Genomic DNA, 16,308 nt, shown 5'->3' on the forward strand with positions numbered 1-16,308 from the left:
CTGGGCACGTGCTTGTAAACACAGCGGCTGACAGCCTGTTAAAAGCTTTACACCTTAGTTCGGCACAGATTTGGCCAGATATTTCCAGTTAGAGCCGATATCACCCTTTAATCCCAGAAAAAACTTTCTTATTTACGTTTTAAAGGCCATTTAACGGAATTATTAACGGGCCAATTATTGTTGTTTTGCTGTTTTCCTCGTGTTTTGAGTGATGGGCTGACTCTAAAGCGCTGACTCAGATCCCAGTGGGTCCAGATCTCTGATGCGAGACAGGGCACGGTCAGGTGGGGACGGGGCTGGTGATGTCACGGTTCCTGCATTGTTTTATATTGCATATATATTGTCAAAAAAAAAACATTGCAATGTCCATTTTTTTCATTGTGCAGCCCTACTGTACAATAACTAGATGAAAGTTAAAGCACAGAAATCATTCACAGTACTCTGCTTTCAGGAAAGTGATGTAAAAAGCTCTGTTCTCATTGTAATCAGAAAAGTATAAAAAGAAGAATTGTTCATCATTTTTTTCCTCAAATGATTTTGAGTCAAACTGTCTCTTTCTGAACTGAAAAAATCCCAGACAGAACTGCAGTGGCCTTTGTTGAAATATTAGCACTCTACGGCTGTACTCTCCTTGGATCCATCCCAAGGGGAAAATAAATGGAATGGTTTTGGTGGCCTCCTTACGATTCTACTTAGCAGTGAGAGGGCGCACGATTGTACCTCTCTCGGAAGTCTATTCAGGGACATGAGTGAGATATTGCTTCTCACACAGAGGCTTAAAAAGAGGAGTTAAGAAAGGACAGCACAGGGGGCGACAGTGCTTTACAGTCAGACCGAGACAAAGTCCCATTAGGTGACCACAAAGCCAGGACAGAAATGAATCATCCCCACCACGGCCTGACCAGTGGGCTTAGCTAGACCGTCACTCACACTCTTTGCCAGGGCAGGAGAAAGGAGGACAGATTAATTTCCCCTTTCCTTGTTTTCCCATTCGGTCTAATGTATGCGACAGCGTCACACTACGCTTCGCTGGCGGTCTTGATCCGCATAATGAATAATCAGCTAATGTGAAGAGGAGTTTCCAGACTGTTCCGCAGAAGCCATTCGGGCGTCCCACCCCCGGTTAGCTCGCTGCACACACTCTGCCTGAGTTAAACATCAATTATTTAACACGCACCAAGAATACAGCTCATTTTTGATGCGACAAACAGCAAAAACCCCACTGCAGGCGTGAAGACAACACTCTGAGGGTTTGAGGGTCTCTGTGAAGATAAGGTTCAGACAGTGTCTGCAAAAAGAGTGAAGAGAATTAGATTTCACTTTAAAATCATCTATGTAATGCTTGATTTTTAATCAATGAACCCATTACATTTTCTGGTTTAGTACATCTACAAGGCTTACTATCCAGTTATTACATGCAGTTACAGAACCAATAATTGGCTTCTTGCCATGCCATTGCACATTCCCTATCATCCTTTTTTCATCCAGTTCTTCAATGTTTCAGGACCCCACAGGTCCACCACAGAGCAGCTAGTTATTACTGTATTTGTGTGTTGGATCATTCTCTAGACTGCAGTGAAACTGATATGGTGGTGTGTGTTAGTATGTGTTGTGCTAGTTCGATTCAAACTCCAGTACTATTCCCAGTTCAGTAGTGAGACTGAGATGTTTAAAAACTCCAGCAGCATTGCTGTGTCTAATCCTCTAATGTGGATTTTTTTAGCAGCACTTAAAGCAGGAGACCCCACATGCATATCATGTTGGTCCGTGTAGCATTATTCAGCTTCCATGGGAGATAGCAATAGTAGGTATTGTCGCCATCAACTCTGGTATGTCAGTGTGTGTATTAATACTCTGAGCAAATTTATCTTCAACACTCAAATGAGCTTAATCAAAGCTCATCAAAGCAAAACGAAAGGCTTGGTCAGTAATTAGAAACATCTGAACCCCCAGATGTCTTCAGATGTTTGTATATATTGCTTTTTTTGGCCCTGGGTTTGAAAACTAAAAAAACTTTGCCTCTAATCAAATAAAACTAAGCCAGATAAGCATCTGCCATGCTGAAGAAAGCGGCTATCTACGTTAATGCACGCTCTATTGAAGATCAACAGCCATCCGAGTGCTCACTCTGCTGCCACTTCACTGCCTCCGATCACCCAAGCCAACACGCTGCTGATGAACACAGGGTTCTACCAGCTCTACGCCCTGCTTCGCTGATCCAAAAAAAACGCAATCAAAAAGATTAAAGAAGGCAATAATGGCAGAGAACATTACGGTGATACATGTTCTGCATCCTCCGAGACTGAGCGCTGATATGCCATTAGTGTAACTCGGGGAGAGGACGTGCTGTGGTGGCAGTTATGTAAGGTTTTGTCAGTGTCATTAAAAGTGTCTTCTCCGAAGAGAAAGTAAAGAAATTCGCTTCATCTTCTTCTGCCCATAGCGTGTCTGCAGTGTGCCGTGTTGCACCTGGTCTCAAGATAGGTAAGCGCTGTTCATAATGCACTATTTATACACATTAATGTTTAAAATGCGTTACTTATTGTGTCAGTTAGCATTAGCTTCTACCTTCACTCGTTTCTGCCTTACAGTACAAAATCAGTCAAGAATGAAATGTTGTTGCCTCCTTACTCCAAGTAAACCTGATCAGCTGAGACAGGTCTGGTGCCTGAAGTCTGCTTTCTTAACAAGTAACAAGTAAACAAGCTGATGTACAGGAATTTCCATGATGCTAATTGGTGGACAATAGCGTGCTTTATTAGTTTTTGCAATTGAGATGGTTAATGTAGCTAACAAGTGCATCAAAACTAAGCATGCATTCAAATTGTGTGCTAATTATTAATTCCGAACAGATTTTGAACATAAATCTGTTTATTTTCATATTAAAATATAAATTAATGTAAATACTTTTAACACTTTTGATCTGATCTAAGATTTTTTAGATAACAATGGGGGAGCCGAGTGGTCCAGCGGTCTAAAGTGCTGCCACTACATTTAGGAGATCGCTTGTTCGAATCCCGTTCATGCAGTCTGCTATCAGCTGCCGAAGCCCTGAGAGATCACAATTGGCCTTGCTCTCTGTAGGTGGTAGATGGCGCTCTTTTCCCTCATCACTTCTAGGGTGATGTTGATCAACGCAAGTCGTCTGTATCGGATCCGAGTCAATGTGCTTTCCTCCGAGCGCACTGTGCAGCAGTTCAAAAAGAGGCGGATTCTGATTAGATGCATGTGCTAGTCTTCAACCTACTTGTGTTGTGGCAACACCAGTGATGAGGGTTACGCAGGGGTGGGAAAATTGGGAGAAAATGGGAAAAACAAATAGAAAAAAATAGATATCTGGATAACTTTACTAACTTGCTAAAAGGTTTTTATATTCTGTCCTCTTCAGATATCAATTTAATTGAGTCGAGATTCTACTGTAGCATTGCTATAAATGACTACTAGGCGTGTTTAACACAGATGTAGAGCTGGTTTTATGTCACTTTAGGGGCAAATGGTGCACATTTGAGTTTTGGCAAACATACTCTCAAAGACAAAGCGGTGGGTCTCTGTTGAGAGCTGGCCTATAAAACTACAAAGCTCCCCCGGCAACCAGAAAGAAATAAAGCATCCCTGCATTAATCTCAATTTATTAGTTCCGCCTTCTCTACCCAGGCTTGGCCATCTCATTATTCAGCCCAATCCAACAAAGGCTTTTTACCATAGTTAATCACTTTGTCAAGGGTTTGTCAAGCAGAGCATGCAGCGGGAAATGTGCTTCTCGTTGTGTGTATATGTGGGTATTGTTTAAGTGTAATGTTAAAGATAATTTTGTGTACAGTTTAAAATGTGTATAATGCACTGCACAGGGCTTTAGAGTCTCATTTGTCCTGTTGTATAAGGATTTTAACAGGATAGCAGCTTTGTATTGGTTGACAAGTGTGCTTGACATTTTTATTTTACTTCGGCTGGCATCTTATTCATGTAGCTGAGAATCGTAGTGTTGTCATGGCACCAGAATTCTGATTCAGTAGTGTAGTATTATACATAACAGATACACTGTATGGACAAAATACATGAGATTTTTTTTGCACCCTATTCTAATCCAATATGCATTAATGTGGAGTCGGTCCCCCTTACAGTTATAGCTCTGGTTAGCACCACTGGGAATCAGAACTTTGTCCATAGATTCCATGTTGGCCTCAAATATGGATGTTCAACAGTGTTAAGCATAGGCCCATCTAGTACTAGTGCACTGCACATGGGGTCTAGATTGAACCCATGTAAAATGACGTACTGATTAAGCTTATCTTCATCTGGGAAACCAACATCTCTTTTACGAAAAAGCACAAAAAATTGATTCAGATTACTTACTTTCAATATAAATATGAATATATCTTCTATTAATAAAATATTTAATATAATAAACTCCACCAAGGACAACCCTACATTTAAAGTCTTTGAAATATCATTGAAAAAAACAACAAGAACAACAACGAAAAGCCATGGTAACAGGAGCTGAAGTGAATTAGCAACATTAAGGTAATAAATGCAGTCAGTATTAATGCAGCCCTCAGCAAAGTCTTCAGTGGAGACACAACACAAGAATCCAGACTAAAATATGCAGCTGAACAAATGAACCCATGCTGTTATTCCGTCTCATAAATAAGCTGCATTTGGAGGCCTTGAGCTAAGAAATAGAGTGTGTCCAATGGAAAGGCATTTGTTTCTAGGTAGTGGAGAGACTGTGTAGATCTGCTCAGAGAAACACAAAGCCAAAACCCTTCCAAATGGCTACAGTTCAGTTCATTTACAAATGATGGGTTTGTTTGGGCACTTTCTTGTCCTCCTTTTAAGTATTGCTCATTTAACTCATTTAAATTGAACTCTGTTACCTTTACAATTAAAGGTGATCCAAAATGGTTCACCGTTAGTGGATATTGTGGTGCATGGTTTTGAGATTTAATTTTAAACTGTCAAGTCCAATGTATGTTTCTTAACACATATGTACATCTAAATAAAGAACCATTTCTGAACTTTTATGGCGTATTCACTCCTATAATTGGTTTCCCCTGCTCCAAATCAGTTCATATTCGCCAAGCAAACAATTCTGAGGGCACCAAAATTCATAACAACAAACCATCTCAGCTAATTGGTCAGATCTGTCTGGGATAGTAAGGTAAATACAGGAAGAAGGTCCTGTGTTCTGGAGTCTTGCATAACTGAATAATTTAGCATAGATCAATGGAAGACATGGCATTGGTTTTAGCTGTAGTAACAATCTGGTCAATATCTTGAGCAAGGTAAATATTTCTAATATATCTAAAAATTTCAAAATGAACATGTAAGGATTTATTATCGTCCTTAGACATAATAAATTGTCATGTATTACAATAAATTTCCATTTACTTTACATCTGCAGTATACATTTTATAACATATTGCAATTGTTTAAATAAAATTTCATGAAAAGTGTCATAGTATATTTATAAGTCATATTTTTTTAATCTCAGTAAAAATTTTATGCAGTCACAAGAGTGGGATCTAAAAACACTGCTATCTAGTGAGCAGGGTTTAAATACAGTACAAAAAGCACCACTCTCTGCCATCAATCTTTTCATGTAAACTAATAAAAATAATATATAAAGTGTTTTTGAAAATTAATATTATAATTAAAAGAATATTTTACCATTATAAACTACCTATATGATGCTTAAGAAATTTCAAGAAATTTCCTTTCCCCTTTAAATAAACTCATACTCCTAAAATTTGGCACATAATACATATGTTCTCTAAATGTGTAGTCAAAGTATTCTATACCAGTGAAAGACCATACTTTTAATATTTCCCAGCCTGACTGCATAATGACAAATGGCTACAATATTGATTGTTTGCACGGCAGTAATGGGTTATTGGACAAATGTGGTGCAATCATCGACTGCTAAGCCCCTCAGCCTGAAGGTTGAGGGTAGGCTTAGGGGATGGGGTCAGGGTCTGTGAAGTGCCTGGGGTGGGAATTGTTAAGAGGGGTCACAGCTATTTCCTTGAGACGCTGACAATGATAGAAATAATATCATTCCCAATCTGTGAGGTCGATGAAGTGTGGCGGATCTGATATATTGCACGCAATCCTACCAGCCGAGTGTGTAGTAACATACCCTTGTGAATAGCATGGTGATGGTGATAGTATTTTAGACACAGGTACAAACTAATACCTTTTTTTCTCTAGAGACACAGAGAGAGAGAAAATAGAGAGCAAGGGGATGATTTGAGACACAGGACATGATGCTCAATCCTGTACTTCAGTGGTTCTCAAACTTTTTAACCACCTACAAGTCATTTTACAGGAACACATGTACCACACACATGCTTATTAAACACGGCAAGCTAGATGTGTAATCCACACATGTAGTATTCCAACTGAGAAGCAGTGAACTACAGGGTTTTCTACCTTATTTAGCTGTAGTGAACTGTAGGTGACTAATTGATATAGCATATCTTGTGGCGTTCCACAGGGTTTTACTCTAGGCCCAATGGAACTGATGTTAATAATTATAAAATTGTAGTTCTGAGAGTGAAGCACTGAAGTGTAGGCTTACATACAGGTTCTAACAGGTAAAGCACTAAACACAAACAAACAAAATGTTAGCAAAATTACAGGTCATCATCTAGTAGATCATCTAGTAGATCATCTAGTAGATCATCTAGTGTGTGAGGTCGTCTAGTGTACCCCCTTGAGATGCTTTAAGAACCACCAACAGTTTGAGAACCACTACTGTACTTGATAGTGATCATTTCTTTCACTTTTTATGACATTATAAAACAGGGGTTTCCAACCCTACGTCTGAAGAGCTACTTGCCTGCAGGTTACACCTCCTTCACAAATCTGACGGCCCCCATTCAACTGATCAAGCTCTCCTGGAGACAGTTATTAGATGGATCTGGTGGGATTGATTATAGGGCTGGGTATCACCACCGATTTCCTGAATCAATTTGATTCCTTTCCAATTCACAAGGTTCCAATTAGATTCGATTTCCGATTTAGAGATATTTCAGTTACAAATACAGGTTTTGTTCAGATATGAAAAATATTTTCATAGAACTAATGTTGTATTTGTACAAAGAACACTCAGCCTACTGTTATTAAAAATATTAATTAGATTAGATAGATAGCCTTTATTATTATCCCACTCGGGGAAATTGCATCGTTTCAGCAGCACAAACAACAAAAGGAAAAGAGAGCAAAAAGTACATAAAAAAAAAAAAAAAATTAGTACTTGAGGTCCAGCCAGACTTATCTGACTACCGCAGACTACTGCATATTGGAAACACCCCACAATACCTGCTGGGTGTTTTGATTTTATCCATTTAGCAATCACAATTAGGCTCTTTTTAAAATGTAAGTATTAGGTCCTTAGATCAACACACATCAATCCCCTGCCCAATATATCCACCCATTGACACATGCCAGTGGAACCAGATTATCATTATTATTCACTTCACTTGTCAGTGGTTTTAATGTTATGGCTGATCACTGCAGAGGTCAATATCAGGACATACAGTGCTACAATGACACACCTAGAGTATTATATACCTGATTACGCATTTGTCTAAAAATAGAACAGGTCTTTGCATTCTTCAACTTTCGGTACAAAACACTATTGTGTTCATGGACTACATTTCAGGCCTTAGGAGATGATGTCATATATTATTTTACAGATCCTGGGTGCTCCTCTGACAGTTCAGACCTAGTTTACTAGTCAACTTTTTGGCACCATTTCCAGAAAATCCTCAACAGAAGCCTTTTGTTACATCTACATATTTAATAGCACCCTCAGCAACACACCGAACCAGAGACCCAAAACAACATGCATACAAAGAGTCTGCTTATGAATGTAATATTGATCAGGAAAGTACAAACTTAGCTTATAAATTTAGCATCTTAGTTTCTCTTTTAATTTCTCTACCAGTTAGAGAAAAGCTAACTATTTTATTATAGTCAATTACAAGTAAGTACACATTTTTGTAAATATTTTATTATATCGTTTTTTTATGGGACATCACTGAGAATTTGACACTTGTACACTTGATACATTGTAAAGTAGTCACTGTACAGCTTGAATAGCAGTGTAAATATGCTGTGCCCTCAAAATAACGCAACACAGCCATTATGTCTAAACCGCTGGCAACAAAAGGGAGTACACCGCTACGAGACAATGGCCAAATTGTGCACAATGGGACAATATTTTTTGTGGCCACCATTATTTTCCAGCACTGCCTTAACTCTCTTGGGCATTTAGTTAACTAGAGCTTCACAGGGTTCCACTGGAACAGTCTTCCACTCCTCCATGATAACCAGAGCTGGTGCATGTACTGAGGCCTTGCACACCTCCACTTTCCGTGTGAGGATGCCCCAGAGGTGCTCAATTGGGTTTAAGTCTAGAAACATACTTGGCCAATCCATCACCTTTATCTCCAGCTTCTTTAGCAAAAAAGTTGTCATCTTAGAGGTGTGTTTTGGGTTGTTATCTTGTTGGAAAACTGTCACAGTACAGTTGTAATTCAGCTCCCCAGTGCTGGCAGCACTCACATAGCCCCAGGCCATGATGCTACCACCACCATGCTTGACTGTAGACAAGGGACAGTTTTCTTAATACTCCTTTATGAGGGAGCTGTCACATATGATGGACACCATCTGAGCCAAAAACGTTTATCTTGATCACAGGACATGGCTCCAGTAATCCATGCTCTTTAACAATTGCAAAACTACTATTTTTAAATATTTAATGAACCCAAGCAGGTATGCCAACACCAACACCAACACCTGTTGTACTGTTTGTACAACAAATATTTTACATGTTTGGAATAGGGTAAACCTGCAATGAGGAATACCTTGTGTCAACTTGGATAAAACCGACAACAATAAAGCTCTAAAATCCTGGTATTTGTTAATTTGAGAGTATTTTATCCTCTTTACAGATACAGATGCCATGAAGTATTGTATAGAATTGTCTTGCAATTTGTTGAGTATCACAAAACCACTGTATTGTTATGTCATGAGTAGGGCTGCCACGATTAGTCGACTAGTCACGATTATGTCGACTATTAAAATAGTCGACGACTAATTTAATAGTCGATTAGTCGTTTTTTTTTTTTCTTTGTTTTTCTCTCCAAACTGCTGCGACTGCCTTTCTGTCCTGGACGCACATGCGCAGTAGTGGAAACCGGGGTAGGTAGTGGACGACATCTCAGGACATTATACAGACAGGCTCTGGTTTCATGGCTACCCCGCTACAGAACTCAAAAGTGTGGGATCACCAAGAAAATAAAAGTGAAACGCGTGCAATGCAATATCTGCAATGAAGAACTTGCCTTCCTCGGCAGCACAACCGCGATGCACGAGCACCTGAAAAGGAGGCATGTTGTGGCTGATTAAATGACGAAGAAGCTAAATTGCTATTTAGCTGCTAAAATTAGCGTAAACAGAGCGTTAACTTAGTACTTAACTTACTCATCTTGATAGCTTTAAAACAGAGGTCACTAATAGGCGGACCGCGATCCGGATCCGGACCCAGACGTTGTCACAAATGCCGTCCCAAACCGATAAACTACAGAGAAGGATTTCATTCTGACAGTGGCTTCTGTTTTCAGTGCTTTTCGGTGCAGTAAACTCACAGATCAGTCATGTGTGGTGTAAAATCACCAAACGCTCTCCTCTGCCAATCATATCTGTGCAGACCGCTGCCCTGTGTACGGTAATGTACACAATATCTGGACAGAGAGGCATTTTTTATTAATATACTTTTTTTTCATAATAGTTCAAACAACCTCACGGTTGAGATGTTTCATAAATGCCAGTGCCTTATCCTTATTTTACACAGTTGTTTACACTTTATGCTAAACAGTAAAATAATTGTCTGTTACAACAAGCTGCATATTTCATTAAAGGTTTAATGAACTATGATTTTAATTGTTTTTATTTTTAGTTAGCATATAGCTGAAATCTAATGTTGGTTGTATAATAGCAGCTGCATTCTATTGTGATAAACTGTGTTTTATATTCAATTAACGTATGATCCGATTAGTCGACTAATCATAAAAAATAATCAGTGATTAGTCGACTATAAAAATAATCGTTTGTGGCAGCCCTAGTCATGAGCCACATATCGTGATAAAATCATCTGGTATCGCAAGATGCCATGTGATCCCCACTACTATCAATTTAGCTTAATCACACTGTCTGTTTTTTGCTTACTCTGATAACTCTCTTTTTAGCTCCAATTTTTTTGGGAATCCAGTAAAGTGCCACCACTGCTGAAAGAATTTCTAGAGAAACCCTATGTCATTGTTCTGTATAAATTATTAAGTCTTTTCACTTATGTGCAATAAACACAATAACTGTTACTTCTATGTCCTTAAATATTTACCCAACACTGAACATTTTAACATCTAAGAAGATACATCAACATTGTTTGTACTACGTATATTTTGAAATACAGTAAACCTGTAGTGAGAAATACCTGGCAATTTTTGCAAAATTGCTACCAAAAAAGCTATAACCCCTGTTTTTTGTTTATTTAGGAGTATTTTATCCTCTTTAGTAATACAGATGCCATTGTAGAGAATTGTCTTGCAATATATTAAATAAGAACTGAAAGCACCAAGCAAATTCTAGATAAAGCTGGCTGTCTCCTCAGAGAGGATGTATGTGTGCTTTCGACTGTGGAAGCCATCACCACCCCCTCATTTCTTGCAACAGCTCCAGAAACAGGCTTTACTGTTGGCTTCCCATTCGTACAACCAACACAACCCTGTCAGTCCAAGCGGAGGAGACAGGGCTTCTATAAATCTGAGTGGGGAAGCTGTAACAGATCTGTTACTACTAGCCCTTTCACAAAGTAGGATAAAAAGCACAAGCCAGCCAGGCACTTTAGAAGACCTCAAAAAGTTCTGAATATCTGCAGTTGTGTCACAAATTCTCTCAAAAGTTCTGGTCATGAACTACAACACAACATCATTTAGACATACACAGAACATCAAGCAGCGGGGCATGTCTAGGTCAAGTTTCCGCAGCAGCAGGTCCACACTTCCCCATCACCAGGATGAACTTGAATAGCATAACATAACAAGCGTATTTTTTTTGACTCAGCGACTTCCACCACTTTTTAAGATTCCAGTGCTGAATGGGCAATTGAAAATGTCATGTGTGGTTCAAACCTACTCCCAACAAATTGTTTCACTGCTTTACATTTTGGAACCAAATCCAATTTTATTTGTTGATAGAAACAAATATTTCTTAAACACAAACACAAAATCATAGTCTTATTAGGGTAAAATGCTGTAATATTCCTCTACCATTCCAGTGCCCATGTTTCTTTTACTTTAGATGATGCTCCTCTGTCTTTCAGCTTGTCCACAAATGCATGTGTACAGTTGTCCATGAGGGAGAGCTTTACTATCCTTTCACAAACTGTCTAATTGTCAGCTGATAGGCACAAGCTGTACAGGGCTACACTCTAAAAAACAGAGGTATGATATGAGTACTTTTTTGTACTCACAGGTACACTCTCCATAATTGTACCCTCAAAGGTACAACATTGGTCTTTAGAGGGTCAGATTTGTTCCCTCTGAAGTACAAAGTAATTTCTAACAGCAATAAGTACAGATTTGTACCATTTAATCAGCCAAAGGGTACATTCAGTATTCTGTATCACTGTACTAATAAACAATATATATTTAAATTGCACATTTTTTATTTGAAAGCCAGACAATTTTGGATCAACAAGTTTTTGAGCCATATTTAGTTGATGATAATGTTTATTATCTTTATAATCTTTACTGGCACAAAAACATGGGTACAAAAAAGGAATTTCACTGAAAGGTACTTCTTTGTACCTCAATATAAGGTACAGCCCCAGCGACAAGCTTTGTACTCTTTTAAGTACAAATCTGTACTTACTTTTCTTAGTGTGTAGAATAGTAACGTTAGCTAAGCTGAGCAAAAGCCTTTAACATTTGTTTGTTCCCTAAAAAAACTGTAATCTTGTCTCTGTGTAAATTCTATGTCCTGTGGCTTTCCATGCTATTGATTTATTTTATTTTAATGTAGAATTGATGTAAAACCAAACAGTGCTCAGAGTCAGGAAGTGCCTGAGGGTGTGAAGGGCTTTAATCTACATTGTAAATAGGGGAGTGCCATACTGTATTATTGTAAAAATAGATTTTCATTTTCATTTTGTTGCAGTGGTCAAATTGGCCAGATGAATAGGGCAGAATATTAGATAAATACATGTTACAACACATTGCAGAGAGAATTTGATTGTACTCGGCCACAAGAGCATTAGTGAGGTCCCGAAGGTAAAGGATGGCATTTCATCTCCCCAGAGCCTGCTCCACAACACAATGAATCCAGAATAGCAATGCCAGAGAAGCTGTTTTGCCTTTTACAGATCAGTGGACCATCAGAATGATTTGAAGCTGCTATTTTACAGTAAAAATGCTACATAATATTGCTTTAATGCTGCCAAATTCAGTAATGTCTGGAAGTGTTAGATCTTAGAGTTTAGTGCACCACTCCACATCATCGCTCTACTTTCAAGCCAAAAGCCAGGCTGCAGGGTTGTGTTTGAGAGGGAGTTCCTGCTAATGAGCATATGTGCAGCTCCTCCAGAACATGAACACAAGGCCAGCAGATCAGATTCGTTTATGCGCTTTAGCCACGCACAGCTCAGCTCAGCCCAGCATGCTCGTTAAAGAGACGGGCAAAATGAAGTCTTTCCACCATCCATACATTATTGATGAGCAAATTAAATAATTGACCCGTGCGTGTGGGAGGGACAGTCATGGATTTTTTTGACTCAGCGACTTCCACAACTTCTTAAGATTCCAGTGCTGAATGGGCAACTGGGGAAAAATGTCACAAATTGTTTCACTGCTTTACATTTTGGAACCAACTGAAATTTTATTTGTTGATATAAGTGGAGCTATGTAATGTAGCTTAGTTTTGGGAGTTGATCCACGCCCTCACTTCTCCCACTTTCTTCCCTATTTAAACCGTCACTTCCTCTCTACATGCACGTTGAACAACCTCACACCCACCTCCTCCCCATCTTCCTCCTTCTTTAATTTCATTCTTATTCCTCATGTTTCTCTTCGTGTGAGGCGGGGCTTCAGCTTCACGCTTTACAGCGAAGCTGCCCCGAACTCCACACCAAATACTCTAAGTTCGCTCCCCCTCTTTTCTTCTTCTCTGCCCAGTCAAGGACGTGGGTCAATACTAGCAAAACAAAGATTTCTGCAACCTAAGGGCTAAACCTTAAATACCTAATACCCTAATATTGATTATTATTTAACTATTTAACACAAAAATCATAGTGTTATTAGGGTAAAATCATGTAATATACCATCTCACTACACGTTTCTTTTACTTCAAATGCTGCTCCTGTATCTTTCAGGTTGTCCACAAATGCATGTGTACAGTTGTCTATGAGTGGGTGCTCCCAGCATGCATTGTATTTACTGCAGTTGAGTGAAAGTGATGCTCCCCAACTGTAGGAGGAGCCCATGAGCAAAAAAAAAAAACACTGATTCCTGCATAAGCATGCTGTTTTTAATTTTTTCATCAGATTTAAGTTTGACAACGGTGTATTCCTGCCTTGTGCTGACTAATTCTGACTGGTCCCAAGAGGTTTCAAACACGGGTGTGTGTTGTTAGAGTGTATAGTGTAAAAGGATTGTGTAAAAAGTGTACAATTTCAATGTAAAATTCAGATTAATTCAGAATCGTTTAAAACAATCGTTTGACAAGTAGCAGCCACCAGAGCACAGCATACACTCAACTGGAAAATACATCCACTTGAAGGACTGCTTTGGGCACTATGGGCACCAGTGCCAGTCCATATCTATATCTGGCCATACATTTATGTATACACATATATACATATACACTTGTTTACTCACACCAGGCCAATTTTAGACCACACCAGGTCACCTGATCCCCATTTTTGGGAAACTAGAGGAAATGCAATCACCAGGAGAACCAAGACCACCAAAACTGAAGGCACTCTGGTTCCTAAACCAGTTTTGTTTGGGATCATAAGAACTGTGGTGCTTTTTCCAGCCTGCATTTCCACTAGTTTTGTGTAACTTTCAAAACGTCACATCACACTTCATTAACAGAGGGTGTTGCACAGTGGCAGTGTTTCTGTAGAAACAGACATGACCATAGATGTTGTCATGGTTCGTTCTGTGAATGAACATTTGTTGGTAGAAACAGAGCAAACCGGTTCATAATTAGGTTCACGGGTTCCACTATGGTGGAAAAACGCTATGTGTGGCAAACATGCTAAATACCAAGCCACTGTGCCACTGACAGTGGTTAATAATTTAACAATAATTGTTCATTTTTAGTATTTTCAATAGAAGCATTTCACATGTATTTTGTTTCCATTATAATTATATTTGGGGTTTTACATGTTTGGGATTGGGCTAGTTAACTAAGATACCTAGCATTGACTTTTATGATAGCTGCATAATGCATTTCTGGATGGTTGTACTAAACAAAATATATTTTACTTATTCATATCCAACAAACATGACCAGGAAAAATGCCTCAGAACTGAATATGATAAAAATGGCAAAATATGGCTAAATATGATAAAATATCTACTGCTAAATGAACTCCAGCAATTAGCCAAGTTATCCAGAGAATTAAATCACACAGATGGTAACGTGTGGCGCAGGTGTTGTATTAGAATCATGTTACTTTTTATAACTTCTATAAAAATAGCAGAAAACTGGGGATAAACACTGTAAAACAAACTCACTCACCAAGAATCAAACAGAGGGAGGACACTGGAGCGCTGCTGAGACCCATAACCAGTAAACTTCACAGCACCCGTACCAGCACAGGGCACTTAGCCGAGTCTCTGCCCGAGCCTGAGTCACTTTAGCCGGCCAGCAGCTCCAACATTTCCGCTGGAGAGTCTGCCGGGGCACGGAGCTCACAGATGCCCGCTCACCGGCCCCTGTTCCCCGGCTACGCGGCTTAGAAACCCGCTGACCGGTAAAGTCCGCTAATGGCCGGTAAAGTCCACTAATGACCGGTAAAGTCCGTTACTGTACTCCGGCTTCCCCCGGCATTTTCTCTCTCCCGTCGACTCTCTGTTCGTTAAACCAGCGCAAAAATATATCCGTAGAAAATTCGTTAAAATTAGTTTGTAGCGTAAAAATGAGAATCATCAAATAAACACAAAAAGAGCGGGAAAAAGAGAGCGATAAAGAGAGTGACAGTGAGAGAGAGCGGGTCCCCGCGCGCACTGGAGCTCGAGCTCTTTCAGAGTGCGCGTGTGGAGTGAGCGCGAGGACACATTCTCGCACGCGCGCGCTCTCTCAGGCAGGAGCAGCGCGAGGGCACCACACGCGCTGTATACACCACACGACACGTTTGTGTGTGTGCGCTTGTGTGTGTGTGTCTGTGTGTGTGGTAGCAGCGAACGTTGAATAAACGTTATTTTTGGGTTGCATTACATCTTATAATGTTGTTCTTGACGGAAAAGCCAACCTTAATTAAACACTGGATTATAGACTAATCAGTTAATGTCGAAATTGTGACATTGAATCAACGTTAATTCGGTTTAGTTAGTCTAGTTGGGGTTTTGAAATTACAACCACATTAATGTTTGAAAATAAAACCTGCTGCCACAAATAATAATATAATAATAATAATTATTAAATACGTGTCCATTGACACTGCAAGACCTGGGACGGTCCTGATCAGAATGCTTTTGATGGTCTTTTCGACTGCACTTGAGGATACTTTTAATGAATTAATGTAAAATCGATTCGCACAAATAAATAAATTCTGACATTGGAGACCAACATCATTTTAATTTATTAGCAATGGAAAAAATAATGTTGATTCAACATCATTTTGCTATGTTTAAAAAAATCTTAATTAATTAATTTATTTCAGACTACACAGAAATAATATTTTCCAACTATTTTCCATGTTAGTTTTTTAAGGATAACTTAAGACTTTACAATTATTTTAAGTCATTAAATTAAAAAAAATATTCTATACAACAAGAAGGTTGTGATGCCACTGTTGCTTTCATGGGTTAGTTTCTTAAAGATTGAGGTTATTCCAAGATGAGGAAATTCTTGGACACATTTAAACAGCTCAATATTTTTATTAAAATACCTAAATGGATAATAAAAAAAAAAACTTCAATCAGTAAGTTTATAATTAACTAAAATAAGTATTTAACAGTAAGTATAATTAACTAATTTCTTTGATTGTGTAATTTATCAACTAAAATAATAATTTAAG

The 16,308-nt window shown here is 38.8% G+C and overlaps 1 protein-coding gene across 1 annotated transcript in view; it reads right to left on the reverse strand.

The window, feature by feature from the left end:
* The window catches only part of ramp1 (receptor activity modifying protein 1), a 61,213-nt gene extending 45,854 nt beyond the window's left edge, over positions 1-15,359 (reverse strand). Inside the window, exon 1 of the mRNA XM_007260574.4 lies at positions 14,808-15,359. Coding sequence (XP_007260636.1) covers positions 14,808-14,853 — 46 coding nt within the window. The 5' untranslated portion in view covers positions 14,854-15,359. The remainder of the gene's footprint in view (positions 1-14,807) is intronic.
* Positions 15,360-16,308: the final 949 nt, after the last annotated feature.

This window comes from Astyanax mexicanus, chromosome 11 (assembly GCF_023375975.1).
Source record: "Astyanax mexicanus isolate ESR-SI-001 chromosome 11, AstMex3_surface, whole genome shotgun sequence".
NCBI classification, from domain to species: domain Eukaryota; kingdom Metazoa; phylum Chordata; class Actinopteri; order Characiformes; family Acestrorhamphidae; genus Astyanax; species Astyanax mexicanus.